At 43.3% G+C, this 23,965-nt stretch overlaps 1 protein-coding gene across 1 annotated transcript in view; it reads right to left on the reverse strand.

The window, feature by feature from the left end:
- The window catches only part of PEX14 (peroxisomal biogenesis factor 14), a 67,847-nt gene that overhangs the window by 40,973 nt on the left and 2,909 nt on the right, over positions 1 to 23,965 (reverse strand). Inside the window, exon 2 of the mRNA XM_058854916.1 lies at positions 21,958 to 22,005. Coding sequence (XP_058710899.1) covers positions 21,958 to 22,005 — 48 coding nt within the window. The remainder of the gene's footprint in view (positions 1 to 21,957; positions 22,006 to 23,965) is intronic.

Below are 23,965 nucleotides of genomic sequence, written 5' to 3' on the forward strand. Positions count from 1 at the left end.
AAAAGCCAGCAGAAACGCCATGTGAGCTGTCGGAGTGTTGTGCCTGCGGAGTGCCGGGGCCAGGCTGGAGCGATGGAGCAGCTGAGATCCCCGGTGTTCTGCCACCCCGCTCCCATCCATCCCACCCTGCAGCTCAGCTGGCACACCGCGCTCTCTCTCGGCTGCCTTCCTCCCCTTCAACACTTTCCCCATCTCTTCTGCTGTTCCCACTACAAAGAAGCGACTCCACGCAGTCCCTGCTTTCAACTTCTTTGTTCCAGGAGCTACTCCACACTTCCTCCAGCTGCTCCTGAAGGCGTGACCTTTCCACCTCCTCCATTCACACAGAATAAGCCTTTCCTCACATAACCTCACCACTTCCAGGGATCCTGCTCTGCAGCTCCAATCACACTCACACTCTCAGCTCGGTGTGTTCTCCAGTCAGATTCCCTTTGTTCAATTAAATACATCTATCCCATGCAAAGCCCTTAATTTTCCTGCACCCTTCAGCTTTTTTAAATTTTAACCTTGTGAAAGTCTCGTTTAACCCCACAATGCATTTTAGAATACAATTTGTATAAAAAATGCTACATAAAATAAAGTTTTATTGTATCATATGTTAAGGACATAAAACATCCCAGATAGAAGTGTACAGAAGCTGACATGATAGACTAATATATTTTAAGGTCTATTCTGTAAATATGTATTTAGGGAATTCTAAAGCATGGTATTATTGACCCAAGTCTCTCTTAAAACACATTGATATATGGAGTAAAAACCCTTATGAAAAGTAGCAACATCATCTGTGTAGTAGTCACTTTTCAAAGTGAATTATCTATCATCTTCAGTTTTTTATAATTTGATTGAGAACACAGTGGACATCTTGACAAAATTCCTGTCTTTTTAAGAGGAATAATATTCAAGTTAAACTTACATGCATAAATCTAAAAAGAACCAGAAACTTTTACACATACATTAAAAGAAACGTACAATAACTATTTTTATTTGCAGAGAAAATGTGCTAGATATGTATTTTTTTTATTTCAGAAATACACCTCCAAATGAGACTTCGTAACATCAGGATTAACACAATAAAAGCTGTTACAGGGAAGTGATAAATGCTGGAAAAATATAAGAAATATGAGCAGAAGAGCAAACTAAACGTATTAAACTGATAATGCAGCCATAATAAATCTAACCAGTGAGCACCACGAACCTTTTTTCTAGAGTTCAAACATTTTAACTTTTTATTGAAATCATCTCACTTTTGGAGAGAAAATAAACTTTAAAAATCCCCTTTTTGTACTTCTGCCTAAGCTGAAGTCGCAAGCTCCCTGTAATCCCCAGTACCACCAAAGAAGGAATTGCAGCGAGATGAGCAGGGTGGGGGTGCGGGGGGATATCGCCTGCAATCCAACTGGCAGCAAATTATTTGAAGTTCTGTTTACAAGAGAGCGGCAGTAAGGGCAGTGCTGAGCTCCGGGATCCCCGGGGATGAGCCAGGGACTAACTGGAGAGCCACGACAAGGTCACCAAGCCCATTCCACAGGACCCAGGAGAGATTCCTGACACAAGGTCAAAGCTTAGGAAAGAGAATCAGCTGTTTATAACTTTCCATGACAGCACCCAATTGCCACAACTTGCTTCTCTCTTCTTCCAGGAGGAAACCTAGGCTTCACTGGGGCTACGCTGTAAAATGAATGCTGTTTGAGCTCAGTCACTCCAAAGGAACGTAGCAACCTGGTGTCCAAGATGCTCACTACAGCAGAACTAGGACCAGTCCCTGGCTCCCCAACTGAAAAAAATGTGTGATCCAGGTTCCAGGGGAGCAGATGACAGCACCTGCAACTCTCACCTTCCTCATTCCTCTATCCCTGTTGCCATTACTGCAGAGCTCAAATACAGCAACTTTCAAAAGAAATCCCTTTTACCCTGTTCCCTTCGCATGTGCAGAATGTAAAAACCAATGAAGCTGTAATTTATTACATTTTCATTCTTTTAACTGCAGGGCAGACAAGGACTGCAGGATGTTCATTCACATGTTAGGGAGCTGGAGGATGATGTGAGGATAGAAGTCTGTGTCGCACCTGACAATTGTGCCCGAGTACTTGAAATTACTATTGAATGGGAGACTCCAGAAGGCTGAACCAAGCAGAGATGCAGCAGAACAGGAGCACTGTTCACACTTACATCCTTCTAATTCCACAGTCAAGGGACTGAACAAAATCAGTTTAGATTTAGTCCGAGAGGATCAAAAGTAGAACCCATCTACAGAAAAAGCTATAAAAATGTTTTAGATTGCAAAGACTCAAATGACAAGAAAAAACTGCAAGTTACTATTCCTCGAACCTCCTATTTCAAGAACCCCATTTTACAGAATTCTTAAATCATAGGAAATGTAGATTAGAGAATGAATGTTCCCCTTTCAGCAATAAAGCCCCAAACAATTAGGGCTGAAGTCAGAGGGCTGTGATGACCTTAGGACAAGGAAGATCTGAATGACAGAATAAATATAGCAGATAATGGAGGAAACTACCTGGATCACCAGAATCTAACAAAAGGAAAGTTTCATGCTGAAAACATTAAGAAAGCTGGAAATCGTGACAGGTGCACAATAAATCATGCAAACCACAGCAGTTGGGAAGAAACAGCAAAAGGAGAAGGACTTAAAACACTGGAAGACCTTTTTGCAAATTTATTTTTTTACTTTGAGCTCTTTGGGACAAGAATGGTCTTTTTCCTCTGCATTTGCACAGTGCCTGGTGCTGGTTTGCAACTCCTCGACATTTATTACAACACAAATAATAATAAAGACTGAGCAGACCATGCACTTTGTTCCTGCTGTTAATTGCCCCATTAAGGGAAAAACTAAGTAAGGGGCAAGAAGCCTGATTGGCCAGAGCTGCCCCGTCTGCGGGGACTGCAAGTGGAATAATTTTATAGATTCAAAAGCAGCTGCGTCCCTTGTCTTTGTCCAGTTCTCAGCAGAACGGAGCTCGCAGCACACAATTCCTCCTGCAAATCCAGCAACTTGCAAGACCAGCCTCAAAAGCAACTGAGCTTCCTTGTCGATCCTTAGGTTGCTTCCTCTGTAACAGGGGTGAAAGGCAGTAAAATGGCAAACATGAGGAACATTTCCACGGTAGCTGTCCAGACCATAAATATTCTGCAAACAATGGGCCCACCTCATTTTCCCCTGGGGTCAATCTAGCATTGTTCACGGATGTTACATTCACTGCTTAAAGAAACAAAGCATGTAAGTGTCAGGACAAATCCAGGATGCTGCTCAACCTCTACAGCACTGTGTGCACCAAAAAACTGTGTGTGCCAAAAAACCCAGCATACTGATCACCTACTCCTGTTTCTCAAAGCACCTGAGTAAGATCCCACCATCCTAAACTGAGTTAAAACATCCAGGAGAATTAGTTCTACGGAGAATTAAACTGATGCCTGTGTGCTTGTCCCAGATTCCTACACAGAAATTTGGGTGCAAAGCAGGAAGGCCTGAAATATCAGAGATGGTTCAAAACAGCACTTCTACTGGGTTTTATTTTTCTTAAACCTTGGCACAGCCAGCACATGTCAGGGACTATTATAATTATGCTCTTTATGTGCTGAAAAATTAATAAACAATTACTCACTTCAGGAAAAAAAAAAAAAAGAAAGCAGCCATTTCCTTGACAAATGCTGCAGAAAGCATCAAGAATCTCTCTGAAATCTGGGTCCACAGCAGGAATTAACACCAAGGGAAGAATGGCCACTGCTGCTACAGACTGGAACGACTGGAAACCAGAGGCTGTAATGCAGTTTTCTCAGGAGTCTGCACCTGATCCAAAGGCACTACAAAGCATTTTTATATCTTTGTAACAGAAAAAAAAGGTACATTTAGTCTTTAATGCTGCTTTGGCTCAAGTACAGGCTGGTCAATCAATTTCTATCAAGCCACAAAATCCAAAATTTGGTGTTTGAAATGAACTAGTTTCAATCCCTTCAGGGCCAAAAAGGGCTTCTACACTGCCTTTGTGGCTGGAAAATCTCTGTGGTAGGAAGTCAAGTCCACCTTCCCAGGAAACCATGAGAAAGATAAAAAGCACACACTTTCCTGAACAAATGAATGAGACAGCAAACATCTGGGACCTTGAAAAATTCTCATGTAATTTATTTACAGTCTAAATTTTGACTAAAATCTGCCATTCAGTAAGTTCTTCCCTAAAATACTGGCAAGTACTATATTAACTTCCTTGAGAATCCATAGGGAGCTCTGGCACACTTGCTCTGAAAGGCTTCCAATATTCTTTAAAAATTAAGCTAAATAAATCCCACTATCCCTTTTTAAGCAGACCCACACTACACAGTCCTGTCCCCACCTTAAATCAATGGTAACCCAATTCTAATGCCTTAGAGCTCTGTCTGAGAACTAGTGGAGAGATCAACGCTTTTTATCTTAAGGGTTATGGATCACTCCCTGGGTGGCTAACACACCCAGCAGCCCATTAGAACCACCACAAAGGGCAGCTGCTCCTCCTCCCACCCCTCTGACTTGAGAAGGCAGCATATAAAACTTCACCCCTTCACGTTGCAGTTCTTCGCCTGCCTTGTTTCATACTCTAAACACACCAAGATTTATTAACCTTTACAGTAAAAACAAATAAAATGATGATGAAGTAAAAACACAGTGATGTAAGGGCTGCAGCTAGCACCGTTTATCTGTGGAAATCCAATTAGTGCTCAAGTGGCAGAGATACCTGGAAAAGTGCTCACAATCGAATCAAAAAAAGATACAAAAACATTAACCTGATGGCTAAAAACTCCACATTTAAACATTTAAAGTAATAAGGGTGCTTTTATTGAGTATTTTCTATATTTCATTAGGTCCCAAATTGACGAGGAACCCCAGAGATGCATTTCCTGGGCTTTTGGATCCTTAGACCAAATGCTTGACTTTGTTATGGGTGTTGTGAAACACAAAAAGTGTTTCTTGCTAGAAGAGCAAACTTCTTTCTGCAGTAGAAACTACAGCAACAACTGCACACCCAGGAAATGCTGGAAAGCCTATGAGGATATTCTCTGATGTGAGACATTCATTCTGCACTCACCATGATGTGAGCAGAAATGCTGCTGCTGTTTGAATTATTTCTGCCCGTAAGAATATCTGGATTTACCTGTACAGTTGTGCTTTACCAGAAACTCTTCCCTCAAAGGCATCGCCCGTGTCCCTTGGCTGGGAAAGGGAGCACACTGATGAGATGGTTGCTGGAAAGACAAGTACCCACTGCACACCTTGACAGGCTCAGAAAAGGAGATGGGAATGGAATAAATAGATTAGTCAAGCCCCCAGCAGCAGGGCCCTCAGATTAGGTCTGATTACAAGACTTACAAAAAAAGCACACAGCACAACGTCCCTGCTGTGCCCTCTGAATACTGTGACTCTGCTGCTTTCTGCCAGCATTAAATTCACTTACATTTATTAAAAGAGAATCAGGAGAGAGTCACTGTCAATGAACAGAAGAGCAAACTTCTGAGTAACAAGCTCTCTAAAAGCACAGAACAGGAGACAATAATATTTCACAATTTTGGGAAGATCTAATAGAACCTTCCCCACGGGTTTGCTTATGGCAGAACATCGCACTTGCCCCCAGTACCCATTTCTGTGTGCTGCTCTCAGGCTGTACAGAGGAGCTGATATACACATCCAGAATAAACTGCATTAAATGCAAAATAAAATGCACTAAAATTCCATTCCAAGGTGAATTAACTCAGTTAAAATAAGCAAACTTCCTTAAATTATACAGAAAAATAGGTTTTATTTTGTACTTTTCCATCTGTTTTTAAAAGTCCAAAGTCTCTAGCACCTTTGCAGGGACATTTCATGATCACTGTCAGGATTTTTATTTAATGCTAATCCTTCACTTCCTTTCTTTGTAATATGAATCCACTGCTCAGAAATAAATTTAAGACTCAAGAATATCACATAACTTGGTCTGTACTGGCTACCAGAAAAATAGTTATTTCCTGACTTTACTGTTTCCCTGGGATGCCACTCCAACTCAAATATTCTGAACAGTCTGGCCATATTTGTGGTATTCTCTTTCTGCAGAGAATATTCATGAATTAGTTTTCACATGCCACAGAGTGCAATGTGTCTTTAGGGAGAAATATCTACATCTCTTTAACTTTTGTGCTTGGTATGTAGCAAATTACAAAGAGGAATATGATACCCAGAATTTGAATGCTGAAATATAAAATGTTTAACATAAAAAATTGAAGAAAAAATCATAACAAACAAACAGACCCAACACAGACCAAACATTCAGATTGTTCCCCTCCTCTCCATCCCCTGTAACCAACAGGGATGAGAACAGGGTGAAAATCAGTGGTGAGACACCTCCTGCTCTTGTCTGGAGTATGAAGAGTCCTGGTTTATTATTCTGCATTTGCATGTGGCAGCAAATGTGTAAATGTTTTAATAATACAAAAATCCCAATAGAGTGGAGGAGGAAGATATGAAAAGAAAGAAATACAAGGACATTTACTTTCTTGAGAGTGAGATAGAAAGGAAAAGAGAGAAGGAAGATGATACGATAAGGGACAAGGCAAGCTTTTCTGGGGTGTATCTGGAAAAAGCTAAAAGAGAAATCATTAGAAAGCCCATAGTGCATCTACAGTGATACAGTGCGGATCAATTCATTTAACACTGCCCTGTACATTTACAGAAAAGTACTTTTGATATAATAAAGGCTCATAAACACACAGAAATTGGGTTAGACCTATTTCAAATTCCTGCCAAACAATGGTTCAGAAAAATGAAGCTCTATTTTAATTAGCTCGACTCAAGAGTGATTTGATAACAGCAGATGCTGTCTGGATGCTTTCAGCTTGATGGGCTCCACATACATGAACTTAAGAGTGGCTTTGATGCAATTAGGTATCTCTCTCTCCTTTAACATGTGTTAAGCTGAACCAATGGCTTGTGTCTATTTAACATCTTGAACCAGAGGGATATTGACACTCCTCATCATTCTCCTCCAAAAGAGAGCAGCTAAAGTGAAGCAGCTTATTTGGGGCTTACCCACAGTTCCAGCAACTTGAGGAGAGAGAGGAAAGGGCACCACTTCATTCCTCACAATGTAATATTAAGATCTGAACATCAGGTCTGTTTCTACCACAAACCACATTTCCTGGCACATCGTATTTACAGGCTTGGTTAGTCAAAAAACCTGCCCTGTCAATTGCTGCTTCAGTCCATGTCACTTTCTGGAAAAACAATAGCGATTCAATAACAATTCCACACATCCCTGGCAAGTCCTACATTCCCAAAAGCCACTCCACAGACACACTGCACCAGCAGAGTGGCTGCCATGCAGTCATGGTACTGCTCTCCCACCTTTTGTCCACCACTTCCTTTTAGAGACAACTTCCATTCCTGGAAATATTTGTGCAGTGATATCTTGGAGGCCCCTTTGCCTTTCTGAAGGGATGTACCCAGAAAGCACAGGCATTTGCTAAAGGACACATGCAACATAGGAGCTGCTTTAATGCATCAGGGACAAGGCTAATAGGAGGTCTTGATTTGTTAATTATCTGTCAGTTTGTCACAGCTGGGCTGCAAGGAGTGGGTGAGGGGGAATCTTTCTGCTTGGTTCTTTCTCTAAATGCTGAATTAGGCTGTCAAAACCTTCATCCCACCACAAGATGCTGTGAAAAGAAGAGCCAGACTATCCTTTTCTTCCTCCTTTTCCCAGCAGGATATGCTGCTTTGGATGTCCTACCCTCCCACCATGACTGCAGAAATGTATATTGCATATAGAAAATGACCTTCACACCATCACACCATGCCCCATTTAGTCAAGGAACATTAGCAGACCTGAGCAGGATAAATCAGAGAGGAAACCCCAGTGCCAGGGGAGCACACAGGACGCATTTATTTCGTAAGGAGCCCTAAAATTGCTACCTGCTTGAATCAGCAATTTCCAAGCATGGCTTTAGAAGGCAGAAGGCCTGGCCCCTGTGAAAGCAGATGGATAGATACACATGGAGTTACAGAGATAAAAAGGTGGAGTAGTGTCAAGATTCCCTTTCTTCTTACATCTCTGCCCCACGTAATCCTCTAAGTAGGGGGAAAAGTTCAGGCTGTAAAATGGGACAATGTATGGAATACCCCCATGGAGACAAAGCCAGAAAGCAGGCTGTGATACAGCAGTAGAATTTACCATAAATGCTTATACCTCCTAAATGCAGCTAAACATGGCTGTTTATCCATGAGAGCCCAGGGAGATCCCCACCCACTCCTCTGCTTTCCCTGCAGGCCACGTCCAGAGCATCCCATCGCTCGAGTCCTTTCCTCAGCAGGATTATGAAAAATCCCCTGCAGGAGCTTCCCACATCCAAGAGACACACCCCTTCCTACCACCAGCGATGCTGCGCCCCTGCAGCTGTGGGAGGCTGGAGCTTTCTCCCTGAGCACAGGGGCACTGCCTGCTCCAGCTGGAAACACAGAGGCCATTCTGCTCTGCCTCTGTATGTGTGATCACAGCTACAAACTCACTGGACCTGGACAAAATGACCATTTCCCCCGCTTTCTCCTCATTTCAACAGCTCAGAAAAGGTGGTTTAAGTTAACATTTGTGTATTTTACACTTAGGACAGCCAAGGAGCACATACGTATGGTCAGCACACAAGTCAAATTCTCAGAATAGTTTTATTTTGTGCACCATCTTCTCCTATAGCTGGAAAAACTGGTGCTTTTCATCTTTTGATCTAAAATCCTTAGAATTAACATTTCATTTTCTAGTGCGACCACCCATCACTATACAGCACACCAGCTCAAAGGACAGAAGACCTACAGCTTCCCCGACTGATTATTTAGTCCTGAGCACTAAAACTAAAGATACATTTTGCACAGACAGCACTACATTGCCCAGATGGGGTCTACTGAGAAATCCACTGGGGACAAAATAACTGTCTGTCTTTCATCAGGTGAAGTTAATAGATCCATTTCAGGCAATATTTCCAGAACTCAACCCCAGAAAATAAAATTTGCTAAAGCATTGCTTCTCAAACTTTACACAAGCTTGACTCCCTTTTTCATTCATTTATTGTGGTGGCTCATCCCACATTCCTCATCTAAGTTCCTTCAGGAAAATAAGAATTACTGAAGTAAATGCTACCTCTTCAAACTAGGAGGAACTGAGCCCCAAATAGCAATTACAAGTAGAAAGCTGTTTACTGGTGAGTGACTTTGTGACTTCCTTTGAAGCCTTTGCATCCCTTTGGAGTTCTAAACTAAGTTTGAGAAATTCTGCTTTAAGGAACTTAACTCTAAAGAGACATAGCACTGGTGATGACAGTGCGGTGACACAGCATTGCTCCCCACCCTACACCTACAGAAGATTTCAGGAGCAATTTCCCAGCAGGTCCTGGTGGCACCAGCCCCTCTGCCCCACAGTGATACAGGCTGGAATGATGCTGGAGATAACGACCCAGCAGCATCGATAATACAACCCATGCAGCAGTCAGCACTAATTAGCCCAAACTACTACAGGGCAAGGCCTGTGTCTCTCAAAACATCTCTCTCTCAATCTTCTGGTCTTTAATAAAATCACCCTCCCAACCATAGGGTGTAACTAGAATTGTACATACACATGTGAATGCAAAAACATAAATGCATAACGAGAGATTCAGGTCCTCATTAAAAAATTGAATAAATAAGAATTCACTAAGGAATTCTGCCCGGGTCTGATTTCCAGATCTGGTTTTGCTGCATTCTTGCCCACAGCCTGAAGAGTTCTGGGTGCCTCCCTATCCCTCTCCAGCTGCACCATCCTCTTCAAATTCAAACTTCTTGCACCTATAATTACTAGGTGCTCTGTGCCAGGCTCCTTTAATTAACCAACCCAACTCTTCTCCCTTTGGGATCAGACTAAGCTCTTTTTTATTAGATCCATCATTAGCTCCATCAGTATCTAGGCCTAAACACGATACCTTATACCACTCCACGAGTGGGGCTGTAGGGTGCAAATGACCTCCAAAGCACTTGCCTGCAGGAGAGGCAAGAAAAGCAAGGCTACGAACCCAGGAAAAATGGCATGAGGGGTGGATACACCACCTTCCAAATTCAATCACATCAGCAAAAACAGCACAGCTCAAAATCTTCAGGAAAATGCATTGTGTGAGGGGATCTGGGTGCTCCTGTTAGCTGCTTCTGCAGTGCTGAAGGTGGTTTAATCCAAAGAGCAGAGGAACAAGAACAGAACAAGTGTCATTACACTGGAGCCAACCTTCTGATTTTCAGGGCTTCAGGAAAGAGCCAAGCATACCTGGAGTACAGTGCTTCCCCAAGCTTCGCTCTCTCCAACAGTCTTATCAACTTCCATTCTCTGAAGCTGTTTCACCTAACTTCCAGACAAACTGCAGTCCACACAGAAAAATCCAAAATGTCAAAGTGCACCCTGGCCTTTTGTGGACCCTGAGATGTCCTGTACGGAAGCGCTCGTGAACGTGGTAGGGAGAGAAGAGGAGGTGGAAAGCAGAAGAGCTGGTAATGCCCTGGGATTTCTTGGGACAGGCAATCACTGGAGCTGCACAGCCTGACTTCCCCAGGGAGTTTTCTCAAGGAGAAGCCAGCCATCGATCTCGGGACACACAACTTCCAGGACCGTTCCTTATCTCAGAACAGCTTCTGCCACGAATTCCTGAATGCGCTTTAATGTTTAAATTATTAAATGCATTAATGTATTTACATTATTCAAGTCGTATGTGCATTTTTCTAAGATAATTTATGTATAAGAGCTTGAATGTCCATGACTGTTAATGTCTACAACCCTTCCTGTTCATTATTGATTCTGGAAGGGAAAAAAAAAAAGGCAGTGTTTTAATGCCTTATTTTTAATGTATTAAGAGTCTGAATAAGTGCATTCTCTTTTTTCTTTTGTAATTTCATAATTTAAGTAGTGCATTTATTAAACTGACACAGTATGAATTGTGGTGTAGGCTGGCACAGGTCCATGCTGCCAACGCAGGCCAACCGACCATCACGCTGCTCTGCAAATCAAGCACAAGCTCAGCTCCTCTTACTCCAGCTTCCACTCCCTACCTGAAATCAGAAAGGACACAGACTGTAAAGTCTTTTTAAAACACATTTTCTTTGCTATTTACATGGCTTTTCTCTGTCATCTCCATTTTGAGTTGGTGAATTTTTTTTATGTTCCTGATGAACCACTTGAATGCAAACCTGATTTTTCAATGAGTTTTGACACACATATTACAGCTTAAAAATGTCTACGGTACCTTTTAATCCCTGTAGTTCCCAAGCTCTTAAGAAATCTAAACTGAATATAATTGTGCTGTTTCTACACCACAGTTGTCACATCATAAATCCAAAAATTTGCTCACAGGTTAATGTTCACAGGCAAATTACATACAGAAATCAGGTCATCTCCACTGCTGAACCACAGTCACTCCCAGAGCAGAATGCAGAGCTATTCAGCAGTAGCTACCCATCCTGTGCAGCATTTTGGGACACGAATGCTGGAAGAGGCAACAGAAACTGCAAAGAAAAAAGTCAGCTAACACACAACAGAGCCACCTCCGCTCACTCCACCCATCCTTAAATGGTGTGTATGGACACGCACTTCATATATAAATTATGTGTAAATGCCTTGGATGTTTATAGCCAAAAATACTACTTCCAAAGTCCAGTTTTTACTGCCACACAAATCCACGGCCAGCTGAGCCTACACAGAGCAACAGTGACACCCGATGGCTTTCAGCTTAACCTTGGGACACAATTCCCTGGGAGGAGAATCCAGGGGTTCCATTCCCTGTGTCGACGCGGTGGCCCCAACTCCAATCACCTATCAGAGCAACTCATCAAGGAGCTGAGCTGCAGAGAGATAAAACTTGCTGTACGTAGGCACTGTATGTAATTAAGAGTGTGCATAAGTTTCACAGTACATTCTGCATAATTACAGCCCTGCCTGGCACCGCTGCCAGTGCGAGCATGAACACACACGCACACACATAATGTATGCACAATATTGTGCATATGGACTTGGGAAAAGACAGGGAACAGTGAAAGTTGCTGGCTGTTGTTTTAAGAGCTGACTCTGCCATTTCTAAGGTTAAGTTTGTGTTTTTTTGCTACTCATTACCATTCTTTAACTGTTACAATTTATATCAGCATATAATGTTAAATAATTACAGGGAGCGGAGCTCACTCTAGCGAGGATATAAATGCGCTGTGGGATTCTACAGATTTAAACAAATAACACTCACAGCAGGGGGTGAGCAGATGAATTAGCATTAATATCCTGCCTGGGAGATCCCAGTGCAGTGTTATGGCTTAAATACAGATCTTTTCTGTAACAGTCAATATGACAGCTACTACCAATACAGCCCAGCACATCCACCAGTCAATATACAGCTGCAGCTGAAAGAATGCCCTCGTAATAATCCATACAGCAGCCAGTTAAAATAAATAACCTCCCTTTAATAGTCTATATTACAGCCAACTGCATTAAAACCTTCCCTTTTAAGGTCTATACTATAGTCAGCTAAATGGAAAAATTGGCATCCTTCTTGGCAGCTTCAGAGGGAAGTCAGGCACCACATGGGTGAGAGACTGAACTCTGGTTTCGTCTCTTGGGGACGAGGGGCATCCCTCTGTGCCATGGTGGGGAATCCTGATCTGCTGCTATCAAAGCTTGCACTGAGAGGACAATTTAAACCTCCAAAGCCATTGCTTCACTATCTTTCACAAGCAAGTACATTTACTTTAACACAATAAAGACCAAAACCTATTTCTTTCCTGACAGGGATAAGGAATCAGACCACAGCTGGCCAGCAGTAGCCAGCACACAGATGTGTGTTTCCTCAGAGTAAAGGCCATGTGCTTTTTCCAGTGCTTTCACCACCAGAGAGCTATCCCATCTCAGCCTAAAAGCAGAATCCAAAGCTCTCTGGTTTAAATCAGTAGCTGTTTTTTCACTCTCTAACAAGAAGCAACAGGCTGAGGTAGGCTGAGAGTCTGCCTCTCTTGGACTAGAGCACAGCCCTTCATTGTGCAACAGCAATTGCAACAGACCATAATATAAATCATGACAGACACGGTTACAAAGCACCCAAATCTGAGAACTGAACTGGAGGAAAACCCAAGGCCATGACAAATTCTGTCACAAGGCCACTTTTACACTTCAGGTCAAGCCCAGTTCCCACATGGATAGATTTTATCCTGGCACCCCTCTGCTGGGAGGGAGTGGCTGTAAATTCACACTTCAAATTAACTGACCTGCAAAAAAAATACTGCAGAACTTCAACAAATTACAACAATACTTCTTGAGGCAAATTAAGAAGAAAAACATGAAAAAAAAGTCACAAAGCACTTAATACTAAGCTTAGAGTTTATAAACTGCTGCACAAGCAGTAATAAATCCCTAGAAAATTAAATGGGTAGCTATTTTTGTATTTCCCATACCGCTATGAGATTTTACCAACAGAGAATTTTGCTACTAAGATACTACATTTACTACCTTCCTTTAAATGAAAGGAGATAGATGACAATTTTGTTAGAAAGAGAAATGATAAAGCAGGAATTGCATTTATTTTTTAAAACTCTGCAAATTCAAAACATCTGACTGCTTCCTTTTTAAGAAACCCGTCCCTTTGGCTATATATTAAAAAACATAAACACAGACCTGGGGTCCACAATCCCACCAGATGTTTGGCACCTGGAGCCTTTCCAAGTAATTGATTAAGAAAGTAATTTTTTTCAGGTAACAGGAAAATATTGTGTCTAAAGCCTTTCACATTTTCAATGCTGTAATTCTACTTCAGATTTGAAGGGAAGACTGCAGCAACAAACTCATTCCAGCTTATAGCCTCCCAAATTAAAAATAAATACACACCACCCCTACTCCAGAAGTCATGGTTTGAAGCTTTGACCATATTTTGCAAAATGACAGTTATTAAAAACAACAAACATGCATCACTGTGAGTCATCTGGTTTCCAAGTTCTGAGTCAAAAGGGGATGATTCCACACAAACTGAAACCTGGCTCTCCGAGGACTCACATGTTTAACGATTTGTATCTCTGCACCACAGCTTCAGAACAGGATGTGGAAGAAAAGAATGAAAAGGAGGGAGAAAGGGGAGGGGAAGAGAAAAAACACTTTTTACTGGTCCCAGTGTCATTGCAAATAAAGACCACGTCAAGATTTAAACCATAATAATGGAAAGGCTATAAGGTCCCTGCTATAATGTTTCCTCTGATATTCCCTTTCATAAATGTTCTCTTTATGCTGCATGCTTGGCAATAATACATGTAACGTTTGTGAACCAGCCCCCAGGGAAGCTGCAGCATATGAAGCCTCACACAACACACATTAGAAGCCAGGCAGTTCATTTACCAGTTCCCCAACTTTCCTTAGCTCACCCATCATCTTCAGGAGAATGCAACAAACCTGAGGAGACAGGTCCTACAAGGCATCCTCCAAATGTTTAGCTGGAAACAGATGTGTGTGTGGCAATGCATGGACACACAGCTGCCTCCTCCTCCAGCACAGCACCCTCCAGAGCTGCCAGCTCCTGCCAGTCCAAGGCAGACCCCAGCCCCATTCCCAGCTGTGCCAACGGGACAGTGGCACCTGAGCTTCCCCTGGCACAGCCAGGGAAGGAGCCATTCCCTCATTCCCTCCAGGGAGCTCAGCTCTGCCTTCCCAGAGGGACTGGCCTTCAGCAGCCTCAGGCAGCCTGGCAGGTGAAGTCTGGACACAGCAGCGCCTCCAGAAGAATTTGGACTGGAATCCCATGGGGCAGCAGCACTGAATTTCCCAAGGCACCTGGCACCAGTACTGTGAGCCCTACTGGGTGTTTGGCAGCTGACTGTCAGACTGGAAACTAAGTCCATTTTTATGGAATTGTGGCAACCTGAGTCGAGAAAGGGGTTTTTAAAAATCCAGTGTTGGGGGGCCAGGGGCAGGCTCATCTCAGTCTTGTCTGTAATTCTCAATCACAGCACAGAAAGTATTTATATCCTGTTGGCAGCATGTGCAACCAATGCGACTCCCTGTGTCAGAGCTGTCAATTATGGGCTTGACTTATGAGGAAAGATTAAATGAGCTAAATATGTAGAGCTTGGCTAAGAGACCAGGATGGGGGTGGGGGGAAGGAGAAATGATGTGATAACTGTCTGCAAACATCTGAAGGGTGCAGATGCTTAAGGAGGAAAGGAAACACTCAGGATTGCACACAAAACAAACAGAAGCAAGCTGAAGGCACAGGAAATTCTCAGTGTATAGCTGGGAATCTCCATTCCAGCAAGATGGCCTTTACTGTTGAACTGTATCCCAAGGAATACCATCATTCAGGACATTCAGATGCTTGACAAAACACCCAAACACGGGCAGCAGAGGAGAATTCTGCTCTAACCAGAAGATGAAACGTGTAAAGAAGGTGCATATATTGTGAGTGCCCTCTCTTGCTTCTGTCCAGCTGTAAAATCATTTCACTAAAAAACCATGCAATCTCGTAACAGAGAGAGGTGCTATGTAAATGTGCACACAAAACAAAAACAAGGAAAAAACCCAAAAATTGTTTAGAAGGATTTGCAATGTAAGTGATATATGGAGAAATACAAGAAATATGAAAAGTGGTGAAAATTCCTTCTAAAGTCTGATGGTCAGGGACTCCAAATCCAAGATTTATACCAGCTCTCAACTTCCTAGTTTGGCAAATCTTGGTTCTGAAGGTGCTGGCATCAGAAGAATCTCAAGAATGTACTCCTGTGTGCTCTAGAGAAAGTTCTTTCAGGTTCTTGAATATTCTGCGTTTTGTGCCCCTGCTACCTCACTTTTAATGTGATGAACATATCTAAGGCACAACAAAGACACCACAGACATAACAAATGTTTTCAAATAGCATGATCTCCCAGGTAAAAGTAGGAGATGAAGGCCAAGAAAGAAGGAGGAAGGCAAGAAATTAAGGAAGTTATCTTAGGCAGGCAACTATAATCTTATATGGCTCCCAGGCTGTCACTAGTCTCTTTTTGATTGCAGTAACAACGACACAAGCAGTGCCTGAGCAAAAGGAGTCCAACTCTCCAGTGGTGTTGGAGGCAGGAGAGGAATTAAAAATCTCTAGCAACATTTTTCAGAATAGGAATTTAATACTGTGGAGTCAAGAGGCACTCCAAAGAACAAGTTCCTGCATAAAGTTATTTCAAGAAGCTGAAAAGGCAGCCAGTCACTCTGGTGAAGTCCTTCATGTGCTCCCTCCTCTCCTCAAGCACAGAACTGTGGGCAATTGCTGCCCTCTACAAGCTGCTCTGCACATAGCAAAGCTCCCACATCTGGAGCAGGAATATCCCACCTTGATCCCAAAACCATCAGCAGTGAAGGTACCTCTCTGCTGTGCCCCCATGCCAACAGCTGGGGTGCACACAGCACAGTGCTCAGCAAAGCAGGACATGAGCTGGAAAGTACTGTTTGTAGGTGTAGCACCTGCAGACCCTGAAAACATCACATGAATATTAAAAAAATGGTTTTTCAAAGGGAAGATATCAAGTATTCAGTATTTCCTGTGTGCCAGTGTATTTTTCCAGTGTCTCAAAGCACCGTAACTTCCATTTTACCTTCAGTGAGAGACCTGGGATCTCTGGAAGTCAAATCACACCTAACATTATAGAAGGCTCTAACGTAACTCCCTGCACTTTAATTTCCTTGTGTGTTCATAAAGAACAACTTTGAGTATTACAACTACTTAAAAACCATTTTAAAAGTCTTCTGACCAGTGATGTGGGTTTGTCTGAAAAGCAAGTAAGAATTGTTTTCAGAGTTCTTTTCTGCACAAGTGCATAAAAAAGATTATGAATTACTAACTCATGCCCCTGTCAGTGACAGACTGTCCCTATCCTGGTTGTGCTGCCTCATCCACCACTCTGAAGTGTCATTTAACCTGTCAGCTCTTGGAGACAGCCAGAGCCACCAGTACATTTTGTACAGGCTGATTTGGTCTTAAACCTGCTTTGGCCAGTGACTACTCCAAGTTTCTAACTCTCATAAATTAATATATAATACAAGTTATATCCCAAACTATTACAATCTATCCTCTTTTAAAATTGAAATTGAAAGGAATTCCAAACTTTTCCACTGACCTCAAATGGGCTGTTTAACCTGGTATGAGTGTTCCTTTAACTATGCTCAGGGAGTCAGTTTGCATCTGTGTACTTGGCACACATTAATATATTTGTCTAAATCAACAGAGTAAAAGGAATCGACAGATTAAGCAAGTACACTTTGCATGGACAATGAAAGAAGTCAATGAACACCCAGAAGAAAGAGAGAAAAACAGGCAAAACCCAATAATCTTGAACTTATCAGAAGGTCAAACACAAGAGAGCTCTGCTTAGTAAATCACAGAGCTCTCTTTGCAGCAAACCAAAGGTTATTGTGCGTGGCAGTCACACAGCTCTGGCTCCCTGTTCGTGGCCCAATAAACCCAAAATCTGCACAGGAACTGCCCTTCACAGCCTGGTGCAATTCTTGGCCAGCACTGAGATGCCACAGCAGCACCTGCAGGACCTCCCCAAAGCCACTGCAGCAGCATCACAGGTTCCTTCCAGGGTGGGAGGTGGTGGAGCTGAGGTCTCCCTCCCTCCCTCCCTCCCTCTCCTGCTGACAGTGCTAAATTACCCTGACTGATGTTTCCCTGGGGGCTCTAAGTTAGTTGCCTACTGACTCTGGCTGTCTGGAAATCCCCTCTGGATAGATTTACTTTTAGAGAATCATTCAGTGTACGCCACCACTAGGAACAAACCCATTGTGGCAGATGGAAAATTTGTACAGTAAACAGGTATAAATCTTGTCTTAAACAATAAAGGGCAGGAAAATGGAAAACAGAAGTGTGATGGGGAGTGTCCCTCCAGCACACTCCAGTCCCTCACATCATTTCTGGGAAAAAAAATCTTCTTAAAAAAAACCCTAAAAAACCCCAAACAACAAAACACTTCCATTTTCTACAACTTTAACAAGTTACTTTGAAATGTAAAAGAAAGGATAAGGATATTACAAGGTATCCCTTGCTAAAGAATGTGTTCCAGAAAACAAGGTACATGTTTTTCAGTGAAAATACCATTCTTGATTTCATTTCAAACAGCAATTTCAGGCAAAGAAGAATTTAAAAAAACTCCCATGTTTCTCATTTTCTGTAAGGTTTGACAGGGCAGAAAGAGCATCTACCCCTTCTTAAGAAGAAGGCCATGGATTCTCAATTTGTCCAATGATTTGTTTATTAAAAAAGCGTACTCTGAGTACTCTTAACTAACATGAACCCCAACAAGCTCTCTCAAATCTTGTGACACAAGTCTGTAGCCTCTCCTCATTCCCTCTCATGGTTTTGTTCAAATGGTAAAGACAACAGTATTTGTTAGAATCAGTCTCCACCAACTTCTAATTACACCAGTTAGAGCTAGAAGTAAAATCTCAATTGCAAAGCTTCTTTCTCAGAAACCTAAATGAAATTTTCTGTACTCACACTCTGCTTGAGAGGAAGCTTAACAGAACAGATAAGGTGGAAAATGAGACAACAAACCAGAAAGGATTTAATAATTGTACTGTCTGTCATTCACTGCAGTGTACCCTGTGATGTTTGCACAAAAAGGGGAGTTAAAAGTGTTCTGGCCATTACCCTGACCCTTAAATATCTTAAAATCAATTTAACAAAGGGTGGGGAAAAGCCACGAGGGCTCCAGCACATTCCAACAAACTCTACAATAATTGTTATAGAGGCAGCAGTAATTCTTGTTAACTTGTACCTTTCGACATCCTGTAAAAAAAGGAATAAAATGTCCACATTTCAATGTTAACTGCCCTCATCTGCAGCAAGAAACAGAAAGAAACAGAGCATGATAAAAATAAGAGGAAAAATAAAATAATCTGCAAAAGAATCGTGATCCAAGGATTTTGTAACTTAATGAGCAACCAAGAGAGTGTTTCACATTTACAAGCAGTACTTTCATATTTACAGCTAGTACTTCTTCCAGATACCAAGCAGCAGCTAGGGAATGAGTATGCTTTGTGACATTTGTGACAGAAGGAAAACCCCAAACAAACAAGCAGCACATTGAAAGGCCTCACTGACAACTCTCCTTCCTTAGGTTCTCCCTACAGCCCAGGTTCCTGCTGGAGGCTCTTACAGGCACAGCCTTCAGAGCTGCAGTTTAGGCTGCAGCAGATTGGGCAGAAACCAAAGGCCAACAGCAAAAACATTCAAGCTCTTGAAAACACCTCAAAAGCAGCACAGGATGGTTAAAAAGCTACAGGACTCTGCTAGCAAGAAACAGAACAAGCTAAACAGATGATTTAAATACATTCTGGAGAGATATTAGACCAAGGAAACAGATTCCTCATTTTCTACTGGCTTAACCTCACTGAAAGAGAGTTTGTCCTATGTGAGTACATCCTTTGCACATCCCAGGACTTTGCTTTGAGTGGCTGTAAAAAAACAAACCTATTCCAATTCCACAAGTGTTCAGAGGCTTATCAGAGGTGGCTGCTCCAAGCAGCAGGGACGCAGCAGTGCTCAGATAAGGCGGACTCAAGGAGAAGCTGATCCCGCGCTGCCGATGACAAACGTGGCTGTAAACAGCAGCAGAGCGAGATGCTGACACCCTGTGAACACAAGGTTACACTTCCCACTGAGGAGCTACACGGCAGATTTTAATGGGCCACGACCGACAGCCAGGGAAATGAGTGCCCGCTCTGCTGCAGGAATTATGGCTGTCCCCAGCCCTCCCGCTCACGGCTCTGGCACACTGACCTCCTGCTGGGGACTGCTCTTCAGCTGGGACACTGCTGTAAGGACACTGGGTAACTCAAGGGATTAATGGCATGGTTCTGGAGTCTCCAGTTTGGTGGCTCAAAATATCAAAAGTGGGCAGGAGAAAGAACAGTTTGGATTGTGACATGAGTTTGTAGGGCTGCACTCTGAGGGCCTCAGGAAGGCCATAAACCTTTGCAAGGTACCCTGGAAGACCGAAATGTAGGATACAATATGATCCTACAGGATCTGCTACAGGATCTTGCAGAATGCTGAAGTCCTTGTGCAAACATCTAGGAATCCTGGTTTCTCTTGGGTTCCTGTTGAAAGCAGCAGGCTGTAGGCAGAAGACAGTGTCCCCATGCCCAGGGCAAGGTGCAGCATTTAGCACTTTGCAGGATAAGGTCCATTAGAATCATGAATCCAACACAAAACTAGCTTGAGACTGTAACAGCTTCTGCTGATACCATACAAGCTGTTTTAATTCTATTGCTTTCTCATTCTCGTGTGCTGGCGTGATCCAAACAGGTCTGTCCTGTGAAGCACTGAATCCTTCCACTCACCAATAAGGTCAAAAAGGGTGAGGGGGTGCAGAGCAGAATTTGGTCATGAGACTCTTTCCTGCTTCCTCTGGGCTCTTCAACTGCTTCCCACCAAATGTGAAGTCCAGGAGGAAACCCCAGGGCACACAGCCCCCCACAGAGCAGACTGCTGGATTTGTGCCACGTTCTCCCCTGTTTCCCTAAAGACTTTTATGACACGGCACCATGTGCCTGTGAGTCTGGTTTATGGGCCAGGATGTCCTGCATGTGTGGAAGGCAGCGTGCACGATCCTGGCCACAGGGAAGCCACAGCAGGATGGTGGAAGTCAGGTCATCTGGCTCCCAGAGCTGAACTGCTCATTTAATAAGGCGTCTACAGAGGAGCAGATGGAAGCAATAATGACTCCTAAACAAACGTGAATTCCTAAACAAATGTGACAAAGACCATAAGAGTTTATTATTTTTAAGAAGTTAATGAAAAAATAAGAAGGAAACCTCCTCCTTTCAGAGGGCTCTAATTAGCTCACATGCTAGACTCACCGTCATGAGAGTAAAGTTTATGTTGAAGTGCATAAATAATTTCATGTAGTAAGAATATCCACCCAAACAGAAAGATATACAACTGCTACATGCTTCCTCTGAGCAATTCTGCAGTCACATATACAGTAAGAAATTAATTACACCTAAGGTAATGTTAGAATCTGCCTTGAGAAGAAATTTAGAGATTTATATATTTAGGACGAAAGCACTGGCTAAGAATTTTGTCAAGGTTTTGGCTGACTTATAGATGGCTGAAGAGGAAGGAAGGAAGGAAAAAAAACCAAGGTTGTAAAAAACCATATACTGCAGCTCCAGGAGTAGTGGCTCACTTCCCACTCTGCATCACCATAAAAGAGCAAACAAAACAGGGTCCTCTTAGTTATCCTCATACACAAAAAATCCCAGAGCCCTTTCCAAAATGCTTCTAGAGTAAAAACATTGGATTACATGCACTGCCAGCTGACAAATATTTCTAAGCTCACTCTGAGTGCTTCTGAATATAAAGACAGCTTGAATGAGGTCTCTGAGCAGCAGAGGGTTTTTGTAGGAGTACAGCACTATGGATCTGTTGCATGGGGCTCTCCTCAGCCTCTTCTCTAAAGAGGCTCTGAGCACACGCTGGGACAGGGGACCCGTGGGGACAGCCCAGGGGACCCGTGGGGACAGCCCAGGGGTCCCGTGGGGACAGCCCAGGGGACCCGTGGGGACAGCCCAGGGGACCCGTGGGGACAGCCCAGGGGTCCCGTGGGGACAGCCCAGGGGACCCGTGGGGACAGCCCAGGGAACCCGTGGGGACAGCCCAGAGGTCCCATGGGGACAGCCCAGGGCACCTGTGGGGACAGCCCAGGGGACCCGAGGGGACAGCCCAGGGGTCCTGTGGGGACAGTCCAGGGGTCCCGTGTCTCACCCAGGCTCAAGGGAGCCACAGATGAGGATTCAGAACAGCATGGCCACCTTGCTGTTTACACCTTTCCCACAAAGCACCAGCTCCTCAGAAAAGCAAAATAAACGCTGAAAGATGATGCGGCAAAGACAAAACTCAGGTATTATCAACAAGAAACGCTGTGCTGCATCTGGAGGAACTCACCAGCGGCTCCCGAGACGCGGCGTTCTCAGTCGCAGGGCAGGAGCCAGCCTGTGAAGCACAGACACAAAGAGTGAGGTCACATTGCCACCCCATGGACACCACCAGAAACTCATCTGGAAGGGTCCCCTGAGCAGCACCTAGGCACGCACACTTCTCTGGGCTATCAGCAGCAGCTCTGTGTGTCTGTACCGAAGACAAAAAGGTCAGATCCACAGAAAAAAGGTATTAATTCCCCATTTAAAACAAGGGAAATAACAGAATCTGCAGAACTGATTTTAAGGAGTCAGCAGTAAAAAGCCAGCAAGACTCCTGAGAGATGGCATAAGAGTAGTGGCCACCCAAACAAAATTTCTTAAATACTTCTCCCATTTCCAGGATCCAGTAACCGTTCTTCTGAAGATTTCTAAACAACCGTGATTTACCTAAACCTCACAAACTGTCACCAGGACTATCCTTGCTTCCCACACATAATCAAGAGATTAAGTTTTGTCCTCCAATTGTAGTCCTCATTTTTATGCATATACCTCACCTTCAAAGTATCTCAATATTTATTTTTCCCATTGGAAAAAGACACAAAAATAATATAGATAAAATAAGTATTTACCACAAGAGGGTGCCAGAAACTCAAATATACTGTAACCCATCTGCTTCCCAATAAGGATCATCACCAGGACCCAGCCAGACCTCACAGGTGGGCAGGGATTCTCTGGGATTGCTTGCCACAACCTGTGGGGAGGGAGGAGAGGAAGGGAGGGAGGCAGGCAGGCAGGCAGGAAGGAAGGAAGGAAGGAAGGATCCACCACTGAATTCACATCCTCAGGAAATTCCCAGAGCAAAGTATTTAGCATTAAGAAACACCAATAGCCAAGACAAATCTAAAATTCATTGTCTTGTTCACAGGCTACACCATCATCTTGCTCTTCTCTTTCTTTTACTATAAAAATACAGTAACAGAGAGACAGGATCTTTTCTTTTGCTTATTTTTGGTAAAGACATTGCTACAGGCCCAAGGAATACAATGTCTAAACAAAACAAAGTATTTTAAAATCTCTGGTAGAAATATTTATTGCCTTTAGAACACAATTCTATCAACATAGATGATTTGATTCGAGCTGCAGTACTCCCCTCTCCCCACATTGCTTGAGGCAATATATTAATTCATGAGAATGAGAAAATTAAACTAAGAAAAATAGATAATAAGCCATAAGACATCTGACACTCCCTTTTCAGCATCTAAATTAACTTGATTTGTAATAGCAAACATGATGGGGCCCAAACATAAACATGTTAAGTGAGGCAGTGCCACTACTCAGGGCCTCATGTTGAAAGCTTGGCAATAAATAAACAAACATCACCAGCAGCAGAAAGCAAGTATTTTATTAAATTCCCTAAACGTTAGGAGTGCCACGGGGACAACTCTCAACAAGCATTGACAATAACATTAAAACTGCAGTGGTTGTGTAAGAGAAGCGGTATCTACATTCTGTGAGACTTGGAAAGATATTTTCATTGGTTTGTTTAATTCTGAAACTGTCTCCTTGAAAAGCCACCCACTGTACTCTATAACCTTCAATCACATCCCCTTTTTCCAGGCAAAGCTGTAAGACTGTCTCAAAATTCCATCCAAGCCCCCAGAATGTGGGAGCACTGAACACTTCTCGGAGTTCTGCCTGAGGAATGTGCAGCAGCGTAAGACCCAAAGGACACAGCAGAGTTACAGAATCACAGAATGGGTCAGGCTGAAGGGACCTTAAAGATCCTCTAATTCCAACCCCTGCCATGGGCTGGGACACCTTCTGATGGCTGGGGACACCTGTCCTGTCCAGCAGGCGTGGCCAGGCTGGGGCAGCAGGAGCAGCCCTACACCCCTGACTGGTACAGGAGGGGACAGAGGAGGCTCCTGCAGCACCGAGCAGCTCCTGGGGCGTGCCAAGGCTGGGGGCCAGAGCCCTGCCTGGGGCTGCTGACCAGAGCCCTGTCCAGGGGCTGCTGACCAGAGCCCTGTCCA

Source organism: Poecile atricapillus, chromosome 22 (genome assembly GCF_030490865.1).
Source record: "Poecile atricapillus isolate bPoeAtr1 chromosome 22, bPoeAtr1.hap1, whole genome shotgun sequence".
Lineage (NCBI taxonomy): Eukaryota > Metazoa > Chordata > Aves > Passeriformes > Paridae > Poecile > Poecile atricapillus.